Genomic DNA, 14,023 nt, shown 5'->3' with positions numbered 1-14,023 from the left:
TTGCACTCTGACAGAGAGACCCACACTTTAGTTCCAATCCCTGCTTCCCGCACAGAAAGCCTGTGAGTCCTCAGGGGACCTCCAACTAAGCTCACCACTGGCCTCTTAGTAGGGCCCTCATATGCCACCTGAGCTTAGAAAGAAAAACCCGCCACACACACACATTCTTACTTCTGTAGAATCACAGAGCCTCTCTACCCCAGGATCCCCCCAACTTCCCAAGCCCCTTTTCACACAACATATTAAGCTTCGTCAGTCTCCTTACCAAAACAACTGCTGCGGTGAGGAACAAAGGTTTTACAGGCTGTAGCAATAGCTAGTTCAGCGGAGATTATAGTCTTAATAATCAGGTCTTCCACATGGGCCATCAATGCTACAAAAAAGAAAAAAAGAAGAAGAAGAAGAAGGAAGAGACACTATAATGTACAGAGTAGAAAAACTGGGTTCTGGAACACGGTGTGATTGTAAAAGCACATGTGCTCATTCCAAAAAGTCTCCGGGTGGCGGTCTTGCAAATAGGTACTCCAGGAGAAGGCATTATCTATGAATAAGGTAACACGGTCAAGAATGTGGGTGCAGGGGTTGTACTGAAGTGGCATCCTATGACAAAAGACAGACATGGAATGGAAAAGAAGCCTTACTTCCCCCTTCTCAGGCTTCTCCATCGCCCTTCCCCTTTGTGGACTGAGCTAAGCCTTGTTGCACACTGTTTCCCATTCTGCTCAAGGCTCAGCCAGTAGTGTCCATTTTGATTCCAAGCCCTGTACTCAGACTTGACACTGCTCATTCCCCAATTCAACATGAGTGAGGCAGATTAACTTTGAAAATTTTGAACTCAGGGCCAATATGAAGACAGTACTTCAGTCTGCAGCTCAACATTCAAGAAGGATAAATTCACTAAAGGTTAAAGGACAAAGTGATGCCTTCCAAACTAGAAACAAGAAAAGGGATTGGGGGGGGGGGGGGTGGCATCACAGAAAGCCTGTTTTCCATCTTCTATAGGGCAGGAAAAATCAACATCAAGAACAACGACCCTGGGGTGCCTGGATGGCTCAGTCGGTTGAGCGTCCAACTTCGGCTCAGGTCATGATCTCGCGGTCTGTGAGTTCGAGCCCCAAGTCAGGCTCTGTGCTGACAGCTCTCAGAGCCTGGAGCCTGCTTCCGATTCTGTGTCTCCCTCTCTCTCTGCCCCTCCCCGCTCATGCTCTGTCTCTCTCTCTCTCTCTCTCTCTGTCAAAAATAAATGAACATTAAAAAAAAAAATTTAAAAACAAAACAACAAAAAGAACGATGACCCTGTCAGAAGTCTCAGAGACACTACCAGAATTAGAGAGAACGATGCATGCTGAGAGGCACAGGGAGGTTATACAGAAGAGAGAGATCACAAAGTTTTGAAAAAGGCCTGGTACTCACCAGTTGTATCTCTGCCTTCTTGTTTCAGATACCTAAGCATGGCACTCATGCTCCATTTGTTCCCATAATCCTCCACTTCTGGATCATCACAACTAAAACAAAGGAATGGACCGAAGTCACACGTGCAAATAGGCCTGGCTGTAGAAACCAGATTTTTTTTTTTTTTTTTTTTTGCAAATACTTGTCCTTTTAATCTTTAGGAAAACATTCCCTTTGCGGACCTCCACTCAGCACCTATTCTTAGTCCCTTTGTCATATATCCCTTTCTACCACTGATTTATTTTTTAATGAAAATGCATATAGCTTCTCTTATGGGGGGGGGGGGGGCAGGGGAAAAGGCAGCAAATTCTTCCTTAAGCAAACAATTATTATGTATCACGAGTGGAAGCAATGTGTGAAAGGATGTAAACAATTTAAGAGTGGCCACAATACGTGAACAGAAGGACACGTTTGGGGATGCTAACCTAGTCTTTGAGGTGAAAGTCATATGAGCCCACAAAACAACTTCTAATGCCATTTTGAGACCAGAACTGAGTCTTGGTTGGCTAGTGAACTAATGTAGTATAACATTCTAATGAGCTAACCTAGCATGGAACTGCTTTAGCATCTGAAGCAGGCTCTCTCCTCTCTAGTGGTAGCTCTCCACACAGCTTTTCTGGATACCCTCTGAGGTATCGCTGAAGGGAGAATCCGTGAGAGCGACAATAAAATCAGTGAAGTGCCCCACCACCAGAGCAGCAGACTGCCAAACGGGGTACACTGTCATGACTACTGGAAAGGTCTTGCGATCTGGAAACTGTTTTGCAGATGCCCCCTCATTCCCTACCACCACCCCACCACCCACCAGTTGGGTGCATGTCTGCTCATCTTCCAGGGTGAACGACAGGGTATCGTCAATTCCAAACACTGGTCACAGGACACTCCGTGAAATCTACACAGCCTTGGCAACTATGCCATCGCTTCCAGAGTCTTTTTCTCTCTTTCCTTGGACTTTCTAGACACCTATTTTTAGTCTGAGTAGAAAGTGACTGTTTGGGTTTCTTTTTTATTTTTCCACTTTCTGGCAAAATTATCAGGATGAAAGAAAACAGAGCAGAAGGGATGTTTCCACACAGCTGTGCTGGTACTCCCTTCCACTGAATCGTTCTCTGAGATGGCCTCATTTCTTTCTTCCTTTAATTTATTCCTAACTTTTCTTCCCTCTGATCATACAAGCATTTATTTTAGAAAATTTTAGGAAATACATGAAAGTGCAGAGAAGAAAACAGAAGTCACCCACCCATAATCTCATCCACTATAGTTAAGCGCTGTTGCCATTTTGGTATATATCCTCCTAGTTTACATTTTCTCTCCCTCAGCAAAAATAAACAGCTTTAGTTATCTTATAGACTCAAAAAAGAACTTAAACTGCAAGTAGTGTCTGGTAACCTGCTTTTTCCACCTGACAATGTACAGTCATGAACATTCTTCTCTCTGATCTTGTGCGCACATCTCGTGTTATTTCTTAAGGTTAAGTTCCTAGAAATGGAAATGCTGGGTCAAAGGATACCAATATTTTTTAAGCATTTGATACATTTTGCCAAGTGCTGAAATGACCTCATTTCTTGTCTTCTAAAAAGTTCCATATGCCTATTAAATTCCCACCCCTAAGTCAAGTGAGGAAAGACAGTGAAGACGAAATGTGGGAAGGCCTATTTTGGTAGAGAAAGGAGACGCCGTAACTGGGCAAGCAACGGAGAAGCAATAGCAGATATGCCTCAAAACTACATTAAACGACAGCTTCCTGTAAGTTCCATGGAGATAAATGGAGTGCAACAAGTTGACTTTCCACATTTCCGGCACCTGCACGTGAAACTGATTTCCTGGCGCCCGGCTCGCATGCAGCCAGTACCTCACATAGTCTCCACTCTTCTTATTCACACTGTAGTTTGTCAGGTGCATGAACTGGTTCCGAATGTTCTTGGCTCCTTGATCATATCGCACGGTTGCAAATCTGATAGAAAAGACACAAGTTACATGCCAGGAACAGGGGTTCAAGGAAATACAGGCTTGAACTCAGGATCAGTGTGATACTAATAAAAGGAGGGTGACGTCATTAACAGTGAGTGCTTAATAAATGCCCACTCCCATGGTGTTTCATATATAATATGTAATTCGTTCCTTAAAGCAATTCTCTGAAGTGGGTAATATTATATCTGATTTTTAGAGTAGACATAAAAACTAAAATGTAACCTGGAAAGATTAAGTAACTTGTCCAAAATCACTTGTCCAAATGGATGTGCTACATCCATTCTTGATACAAACCCTCAACAAAGTAGGTTTAGAGGGAACATACCTCAACATAATAAAGGCGGTATACGAAAGACCCACAGCTAATAATCATCCTCAATGGGGAAAAACAGAGCTTTTCCTCTATAGTCAGGAATAAGACAGAGATGTCTGCTCTTACCACTTTTTCTTCAACCTAGTACTGGAAGTCCTAGCCTCAGCAATCAGACAACACAAAGAAATAAAAGGCATCCAAATCAGCAAGGAAGAAGTCAAACTTCTGCTATTTGCAAATGACATGATACTATATATAGAAAACCCAAAAGACTCCACCCCAAAACTCCTAGAACCGATCAACGAATTCAGTAAAGTCTCAGGATACAAAATCAACAAACAGAAATCTGTCGCAAAGAATTCTACGTACCAATGATGAAGCAGCAAAGAGAAATTAAGGAATCAATCCCATTTACAATTACACCAAAAACAATAAGATACCTAGGAATAAACCTAATCAGAGAGGTGAAAGACCTATATTCTGAAAACGATAAAACACTGATGAAAGAATTGAAAAGCATCCCATGCTCATGGATTGGAAGACAAATAGTGTTAAAATATCTCTACTACCCAAAGCAACCTACACATTTAATGCCATCCCTATCAAAATACCACCAGCAGTTTTCACAAAGCTGGAACAAACAATTCTAAAATTTGTATGGAGCCACAAAAGCTCCCAAGTAGCCAAAGTAATCCTGAGAAAGAAAAGCAAAGCTGGAGGCATCACAATTTCAGACTTCAAGCTGTATTACAAAGCTGTAATCATCAAAAACAGTATAATACTGGCCCAAAAGCAGACACATAGGTCGATGGATCAGAATACAAAACCCAGAAATGAACCCACAATAGCACGGTCAACTCATCTTTGACAAAGCAGGAAAGAATATCCAATGGAAATAAGTCTCTTAAACAAACGGTGTTTGGGAAAACTGGGCGGCAACATGGTGAATGACACAGGGCCACCTTCTTACACCATACACAAAAAATAAACTCAAAATGGATGAAAGACCTAAATGTGAAACCCGAAACCATCAAAATCCTAGAAGAGAACACAGGCACTAACTTCTTTGACATCAGCCATAGCAACTTCTAGATACATCTCCTGAGGCAAGGGAAACAAAAGCAAAAATAAACTAGTGGGACTTCATCAAAACAAAAGGCTTCTGTACAGGTAAGGGGAAAAAAAGAGAGAAAGAGAGAGAGAGAGAGAGAGAGAGATTAAGGAGTGCACTTGTGATGAGCACCAGGTGATTATGGAAGTGTTGAATCACTATATTGTCCACCTGGAACTAATATTACACTGTACGTTAATTAACCGGAATTTAAATTAAAACTTAAAAAAAAAAAAAAAAAGGAAACAGCATGGCCAGTAACAAAATCAAGGCTGTCCAATTCAAAACGCATGCTCTTAGTCACAATGTTGTTGTCTCTTATACATCTGGTTAAATGTTGAAACAATCATTTCTCCCTAAATTGAATTATTTTCTCACCCACAATATTGCTGTTTGCAAATCTGGCTGTTGTAATAATGTGTTGCATTTCCATACGTAATGTTAAGTTCAAAGAAAACAACTTTAATAAATATATAAATTCCAACCCCCCCCCCCCCCCCCGCCCCCCCGCCCATCACACTGAATCCACAACACATGTTCTTAACCACAAGATGCTGTTTCTCTGATAGAACCTTAGACAAACAGGAAGGATGAAAAACGAAAACAGAGTTACCCATGGCTGGGAAATTGTGTACACGACACTGTGGATGACAGAGCATTTGCTGGTCAAGACACCTATGGGGTGCCTATACGGTGCTGGCACCATAGCATTCTTTGGAAACTATTAAGCAAAAAGAATAAAATGACAGCAGAATGGTCGATTTAAAATACACGGCTGTAGAAATAACAGAACTGACCTATAAAGTTCCTTTTAGGAAAACAATAATGGCAACATTAACAGCACACAAAACCTAGGTCTGCAGGACAACATGACTATGAGCACAGCGTAGGAGACTAATTCCTGAATTTGGAATGAAGGCAAAAGACAGAGGGATTAAACATGGAACCCACTGAAAACAGAGCAGCAATTTGATATCCTGGACTACTGTCAAAAGAAGACCAAAGTATAAAATATACGTGCCTCTGAAGGAAGTAACCAGGGAAAGAGAAAACTTTCCAGTGATGCTCAACATCAACAAAAGGACACTCGAGTCGAATGGTTATGGTAAATATCAACCCCTGTTTACATACCACTATAACCATATCACCCCTCACTAAAGTGGTTTTCCCAAGAGGCATATCCAAGTGTGTGAAAAAAAATCCTGGACGGCCACAAGTTTATTTTCATATGATTTACAAATTATTTACATATGCTTACTCAGACTATGAAGTCAACATGAATTTTTACCACATTAAAGGGCAGCATTTAAAAATTTTCCTCTTCTCTATTTCTTCTCACCCACCCACTATCTCTTCCTAATTCCCTGTACTAGAAATATACAAAAGCCAGAGAAAGAGAAGTGAAAAACAACCCCCGCCAAAAACCCAAAATTAAAATAAACAAACATGAGGACAGGAAGAAGGATGTGGACAAAGAGAAAATGTTGACCAGGCATGTACGGCTAAAGGACAAGGGCTTGATGACAATTATATCTGTGTGTGAGAAGGACCTGTGATTTTTCTCAGAAACTTCCACTAGTTATCACCTAACTTCTAACCATGCCACTCCATGATGAGTAAACCTTGCCTGTGCCTTCCAATCTTGCTTCTGTAGACATTCTCCAATCAAGCAGGAGACCATCATTCTCTGAATCCTTCTGAAATGCACAGAGGACCCACGGGGCCCCACAGAGGCTGCCTGCCTCATCCAGACATTACCTCACAGTGACATACCTCCTGCCATCCTCTCCCCTAGAAGAATAATGATTGAGAGGGAGGGAAAGGGTTCTGCTTCAGAGAAAGAGGGTTTTCATCTCTTCTCAATAAGAGTATCTGATCTAACCTGGTCAACAAGAAAAGCCTGGCAAAAGCCTGGCAGTTGAGCAACCTGGTATTCCACACATCTGTCATTTTTACACCTTTTTTTTTTTCAATAGAACTGCATCTCTAAAAAGTAAGTTTTCTTCCTCCTAATCATCCTTCTCACTGAGGAATTTATATTCTCAACTCCAGCAAGGACAAGATCATTAGTGTCACAGAGTGGGTCTCTAAAGAGCGTAAGAAGCAAGAATTAGAGAAACACAAAAAAACTTAAGCTCAATGGAAAGTTATCAAAAGAGCCAAAAACTACACTATTTCCTTAGCCTGACGGAGAACGTGGAAGACCACGTAGGTGTGTGTGCTCATCTTTCCTGCTAAGCCAGGAAGATACCACGCTTCTCACCAAAGTCCCTATTAAACATACCACTTCCATCTCTGGTCACCATCTTCCAACATTTCCTTCGTATCGTCTAGACCAAAGTTCCCACTGGCCTACTAATCAAGTTCTGATTAACCCACAAACTTAAAAAAAAAAACTTGAATGACTTGGCCAACATTTAAAAATCAGACCTTCCTTCCTGCAGCCAGCGCTTACACAAGGAAGATGGACAGGACAGGAAGGCAGCCCACAGGCAGTCCAAGGAGGTTATCCGTGTAGCGTGGCGGCCTCACAGGGGTAAAAATCCACACAAGGAGGGCATCTGACGGGGGGCGGTGGCCAAGGTGGTTGAGAGATTGGCTACACAAAAGGGAACTGAGTATATAAATATGTTAGAGATAATGGGAGTCAGATTTCTCACTGTTGAAGAAGAGAGACTAAAAACAAGGAAAGAGAAAAACTAGAATGAACCCTGTAGTTTTGAAGAATTGGGAGGTATTAGAATAAATTCTTGCTTTTCAGTGTATGGAAACATTTTACGAAAGTAAATATGGATGTCAGTGTGTATATGTGTACATGAACACATAACAAACGTAGATTTCTGAGGTGTGCCCATTTCAAGGACCTGGAGCAGAGACACCCCAGAGCAATGAGCTTATCTAGCTCTCACATCTTGATTCCTAAATACTCTTCTCCATTAAAAGCAATCAATGCCCCTTGGAGAAAATGGTTGATTCCAGAGCTGGGACAGAGAAAGAACAAGATGAGCCTGAAACATCTGGTGCCCAAAGAAATGACAGGACACAAAAGCCAGCTTACAGGGGCTCCTGTTGGCCAAATCTGAGACACTATGACATTAAAATAAATCCTGACAGCAAAGCATCATAACCCATCAAGTAAAATAGGAATCCTTACTGGTATAAATAAATAAATGAATAAATAAATGGGAAGAAGAGACAGCTCTGCCTTGGAGCAAAATGCCAAATAATAAAAGAAAAAAGGAATGATGGAATTAGAAAATCATCATTTAACAACTGTCATAGTAATAATTCAGGCAAGAAACATCAATGGATATTAAAATCACTGGGTAAAAAATAGACACTCAGATCAATGGAACAGAATATAGAATCCAGAAATGGACCCACAAACGTATGGCCAACTAATTTTTGACAAAGCAGGAAAGAATATCCAATGGAATAAAGACAGTCTCTTCAGCAAGTGGTGCTGGGAAAACTGGACAACAACATGCAGAAGAATGAACCTGGACCACTTTCTGACACCATACACAAAAATAAACTGAAAATGGATGAAAGACCTAAACGTAAAACAGGAAGCCATCGAAATCCTCAAGGAGAAAGCAGGCAAAAACCTCTTTGACCTTGGCCACAGCAACTTCTTACTCAACACGTCTCTGGAGGCAAGGGAAACAAAAGCAAAAATGAACTACTGGGACCTCATCAAAATAAAAAGCTTCTGCACAGCAGAGGAAACAATCAGCAAAACTAAAAGGCAACCGATGGAATGGGAGAAGATATTTGCAAACGACATATCAGATAAAAGGTTAGTATCCGAAATCTATAAAGAACTTATCAAACTCAACACCCAAAAAACAAATAATCCAGTGGAGAAATGGGCAAAAGACATGAATAGGCATTTCTCCAAAGAAGACATCCAGATGGCCAACTGACACATGAAAAAATGCTCAACATCACTCATCATCAGGGAAATACAAATCAAAACCACAATGAGATACCACCTCACACCTGTCAGAATGGCTAACATTAACAACTCAGGCAACAACAGATGTTGGCGAGGATGTGGAGAAAGAGGATCTCTTTCGCACTGCTGGTGGGAATACAAACTGGTGCAGCCACTCTGGAAAACAGTATGGAGGTTCCTCAAAAAATTAAAAATAGAACCACCCTACGACCACCAATGGCACTACTAGGTATTTATTCAAGGGATACAGGAATGCTGTTCTGAAGGGACACATGCACCCCAATGTTTACAGCAATATTATTATGCTAAGTGAAATTAGTCAGAGAAAGATAAAAATCATATGACTTCACTCATGTAAGGACTTTAAGAGACAAAACAGATGAACATAAGGGAAGGGAAACAAAAATAATATAAAAACAGGGAAGGGGACAACACAGAAGAGACTCATAAATATGGAGAACAAACAGGGTTACTGGAGGGGTTGTGGGAGGGGGGATGGGCTAACTGGGTAAGGGGCATTAAGGATTGTTGCACTATATGCTAACTAACTTGAATGTAAATTAAAAAAATAAATTAAAAAATTAAAAAATTAAAAATAAAATATAATAAATAATAAATAAAAAACAAACAAATAAATAAATAATAAAAAATAAAATAAAAAAATAAAAAAAATAAAATAAAAACAAAATAAAACTGGGTAAAAACTAGATGTGGAATGAGAGTCTACATGGTCTCAAAGTATCTCCCCTTAAGATACTTATTAATTACACAGGGAAAAACAAAGTAACTTTATAGTGGAGAAATCTGGCAGATACCCCCTTAATCAAGTGGTCAAACACCACTAAATAGGGGTGCCTGGGTGGCTCAGTTGGTGAAATGTCGGACTTCGGCTCAGACCATGATCTCACGGTCCACAAGTTTGAGCCCCACATCAGGCTCTGTGCTGACAGCTCAGAGACTGGAGCCTGCTTCGGATTCTGTCTCTCCCTCTTTCTCTGCCCCTCCCCTGGCTTATACTCTGTCTCTCTCCGTCTCTCTATCTCTCTCTCTCTCAAAAATAAACAAACATTAATAAAACTTTTTTTAATTAAAAAAAAAAAAACCACTAAATAGTTATCATGGGCCACCAGATATAATGCAGTGACAACACAGCATCACTTCTGTGCTATTCTGGCCAAAAATAATGAACCTGGGTCTAAGCATGAAAAAAATATCAGGTAAATTCAACTGAGGGACATTCTAAAAAATGACTGGCCTGTGATCTTCACAAATGCAAAGGTTATAAAAGTCATGGGAAGACTATGGGAACTGTTCCACACTAAAGAAAACTAAAGAGACATGACAACTAAATATAACATGTGATCTTGGATCAGATCCTTTTGTTATAGAGAACATTATTAGGATAACTGGCCAAAACTGAATGGGGTCTCTCCATGAAAGGTAAAAGGTAACTCTGCGCTATTTTTATAGCTTTTCTAGAAGTCTGAAATGGTTTTAAAATTAAAACAGAAGTAAGTTTCTCAGTAAAAACCTAGATTTTCAGCCAACCTTAAAAAACCAAAAGATCTGGAATACCACCTTGTCTGAGTCTATTTGGGCCGCTGTAACAAAATGCCATAAACTGGGTAGCTTATAAGCAACAGAAATAGATTTCTGACAGTTCTGGAGTCTGGGAAGTCCAAGATCAAGATACAGGCAGACAGACTGCAGCTTCCGGCTGTGTGTTCACATGGTGAAAGGAGCCAGGAAACTCTCTGTGCCCTCTTTTATAAAAGGGCACTAATCACATTCATGAGGGCTTCACCTTCATGACATAATCACCTCCCAAGGACCTAACCTCCTAATACCATCACCTTGGGCGGGGGGGGGGGGGGGGGGGGCGGATTTCAACATATGAATCGGGGGGGGGGGGGGGGGGGATACAAACATTCAGACCACAGCACCACCACATATCAACGCGTTGCAGGCACTGAATAGTAAATGCCCTTAAGTGGCACATGTGATCTCCAGCTTCCACCAGGGCAACTTTTTCAGTGAATGTCCTTGTGAGCCTTTAGGTTTGTGACCTCCTGATTTAGACCTTCACATATCAAATTTCAACCTGTTTAGGTCAGAAAGCTTCAACACAAATTCTTTATTAGCCACAATCTTAAAGAGGTTAATTCCCTACTAGCCACCCCAGGACCAAGTTTGCAAATACTGCTCCTAACACATACTGAAATCTACATGATGCACTGAGTCTTGAACTTCCCTCTTAATGAAATCAAGATTTATAAAAAGCTCTAATGACAGAAAAAAAAAAAGGCGGGGGGGGGGGGGATGGGGAGCCTCTACTTCTTCGCCAAATCTGAAATTCTGGGTAGTATTTCATAGCCTACCGATGAAGAGAGAAGCATATGCTTTTTTTTTTAACCACACTGAAACATATATAGATTAACTTTATTCTGACAATGAATTCTTAAGTCAGAAGCCACACTTCTAATGCTTCTCAGTGAGAATGGAGACAATGGTAACAACCTGTCTAAAACTCGAGTGTCTGTGTAAAGGCAGGGTTCCCGTGTTAGACACATAGAAGGTACTGGATAACATGAACTGAAGCTGCACCTGAGCTGCTTGTCCCAGGAACTTCACCAGTATGGAAGCAAAGCAGGAAGGAAAGCACAGAATTCGTGGAATCCTCTAAACTCTCCTCCTCCATTCAAAAACTGTTTTGTTCTTCAAAGATACCGCACCATAGCCAGAGTCATGGCTAATCTGGATGTAGGACACTTGGTCCCTCCCCTCTGATAGTCACATAATCTAACATACATTCAGTCCAAATGCACAAAGGAAAGAGGAGGCCGGCCCTGAGGAGATCCTGGCTGTGGCACAGGAGTTATCTTTCAGCAGGTGTAGCCATTCCGAGCCAGAGAGGCCTGGAGGACGAAGAGACAGCACCTCAGGCAGCCTTGCCAGGAGCCACTGGGTTTCATCCTGGCCTGACCCAGAAAAATCTTATGGAAGAGAACAAGAGGCCCGAGAGCTCTCTGATCTGCTGTCAACCAGCTGCAGCCGAGAGAGAGACTGCCAAAGTGGGGCAGTGACTGGGCAGCGCCCCACAGAGCCGTCTGGGAGGGGATTACCAGCCTGATCCCCTGTCTTCAGAGCCAGAAATGACTCAAACTTCACAAACAGCAAGGGCCTGCCAGGGAGGGTGACAATGAGCACTGGAGAGGGTTTTCTTCCCCTTGTTGCTGTCTCTACACCCCCCCCCCCAACCCCCCTCGCTGCTGTGGCAGAGATTCTGGACAGTGTGCAGCCTGTGAGGTAATCTGAATTCCTTGGCAACCGGCAAGTACCTGAATTCTTTCAAAACCGCAGGAATCCAGCAGAGAAAAGGTAAATATCCCTGCGGAGCCAGTGTTAATTAGCAAGGAAGGCTACTGAAGAAGGAACTGGGGGTGGGGAGGAAGGCAAAGGCATTGCTAATACTTTTGGGGTCTTTTCTGAATTTCCACTGAATAACACGGCCGAGGCAGAGAAAAGGCAGATCCTGAGTGGGGCCTGCTCAGGGACCTCTCCCCCCACCTCCAGTGAGGATGGGAGTCTCCGGTCCCTGGCTGGGCACCTTCACTTCCCCACGTGGCGAGTGCTACCTATCTTTGGGTCTCTGACAGCGTATTTGCTTTTCAAGTCCATTCTGTTCTAACTTCTTTTAACTTTTTATTTTTCCTGTTTCAGTGAAAATTTGGCTATTAGCTCCGGCTCAAAAAGGGCCTTGTCAGATCATTTAGACCACATACTGGATCCACGGAAAACTGTAAAATCCAGGACAAAGTCTTTTTGGATTCCACCTCTGACAAGAAAGAGAATCTACACCATTTTGATAGAGAATGGAGCCCCTCTCTGGAAACTGAGTGTCCCCTGCTGGTGCAAAGCAAGAACATACTCGTCAAACTCAAAAGTAGGGTGGACCTTTTGGGGCAAAATGCTGGGCCCAACTACAATTTTTTTCTAAACATCTCAATATTTTGCCCAGGTGTAAGAAAATAATGACAGTTTTCCTGTGTTAATAAAACAACAAGGACACCTGGAAATTATGACTCTAAAAAGAAACTATTTCTGGTCTTTTTTCTTAAGTTTAAAAAGGTCAAGAATTAACACAAAATATTTACTTCACAAAACAGTCTTGTGAAATGAATTTAATCTTTATGTCGCCTAAGCATTAATTCGAGGCCCAAAACAAGTGTTACGGGATAAGACCCTTCTTTTCTAACGAGGAAGCCAATTATATCTGCTGCCAGGACTGTCTCTTTAGGAAAAATTACGGTTTTCCTTGTTGAGCCTCGAAGTAAAATGGCCTAGTGATCTCATCCCAAACTGCTTATCTTCAGTAACATCTACATAAAACACACGTGACTCAAAATTACTAGAGGCTGCAGATCCAGAGAAGCTACAGACTATTGCTGGATGTGGTGACACAGTTGAGCGGATTCTGAGGATTAAAAAGTAGATGAAAGCCAAGATACACAGTGAGTTAAGACACAGGAACCTGAGGGGGCGCCCGGGTGGCTCACGGTTAAGCGTCCAACTTCGGCTCAGGTCATGATCTCCGGTCGGGGAGTTCGAGCCCCGCGTCGGGCTCTGTGCTGACAGCTCAGAGCCTGGAGCCTGCTTCGGATTCTGTGTCTCCCTCTCTCTGCCCCTCCCCTGCTCACACTGTCCCTCTCTCTCTCTCTGTCTCTCAAAATAATAAACACTTAAAGAACTTTTTTTAAAAAGATACAGGAACTTGGGCACCTGGAAGTTATGGTGCAGAGCAACATGCCTGGCAAGACTTGCTAAGAGCCTGACATACTGCACCGTCCTTGTGTCAAGCTTTTATATTCACCAATGCTTTTAGCTTAACTGTGACAAAGTCCTGAAAAGTCCTATTATTTGCTTCAGTTCGGACTAAGTTTTTAAAAAGCTGTCTTCTAAATTATTCTGGGGGAAAAAAAAAAGCATCCACCAAAAGACAGTACACACACACCCACACATACATACATTCAGTTCCTGCTGGAGGCAAGAGAAGACAGTTATTCGATTCAGTGGATTCTGACTTCCAACACACACCCAGTAGCCAAAGCACTGGCATATCGGTAGTAAATTCTATCATAAACATTGGTATTGCTCTCATTTCATATCTGAGCCACTGAGGCCTTAAAGCTATGCCAAATTTTACCAATAGAAAGGGCTA

The 14,023-nt window shown here is 41.9% G+C and overlaps 1 protein-coding gene across 23 annotated transcripts in view; it reads right to left on the bottom strand.

The window, feature by feature from the left end:
- TTLL5 (tubulin tyrosine ligase like 5) overlaps positions 1–14,023 on the bottom strand; it is a 299,024-nt gene that overhangs the window by 240,783 nt on the left and 44,218 nt on the right. For all 23 annotated transcript variants that reach the window (XR_002074563.2, XR_002074564.2, XM_053889627.1 and 20 more), the window contains exons 10-12: positions 3,305–3,406; positions 1,414–1,505; positions 266–373 (exon numbers count right to left, since the gene is read on the bottom strand). Coding sequence is in view for 21 of the 23 variants with exons in the window: in XM_053889627.1 (XP_053745602.1) it covers positions 266–373; positions 1,414–1,505; positions 3,305–3,406 (302 nt within the window). In the remaining 2 variants the exon portion in view is untranslated. The remainder of the gene's footprint in view (positions 1–265; positions 374–1,413; positions 1,506–3,304; positions 3,407–14,023) is intronic.

Source organism: Panthera pardus, unplaced genomic scaffold (genome assembly GCF_024362965.1).
Source record: "Panthera pardus isolate Hobbes unplaced genomic scaffold, ASM2436296v1 HiC_scaffold_24, whole genome shotgun sequence".
NCBI classification, from domain to species: domain Eukaryota; kingdom Metazoa; phylum Chordata; class Mammalia; order Carnivora; family Felidae; genus Panthera; species Panthera pardus.
This window is presented reverse-complemented; position numbering and strand designations above follow the sequence as displayed.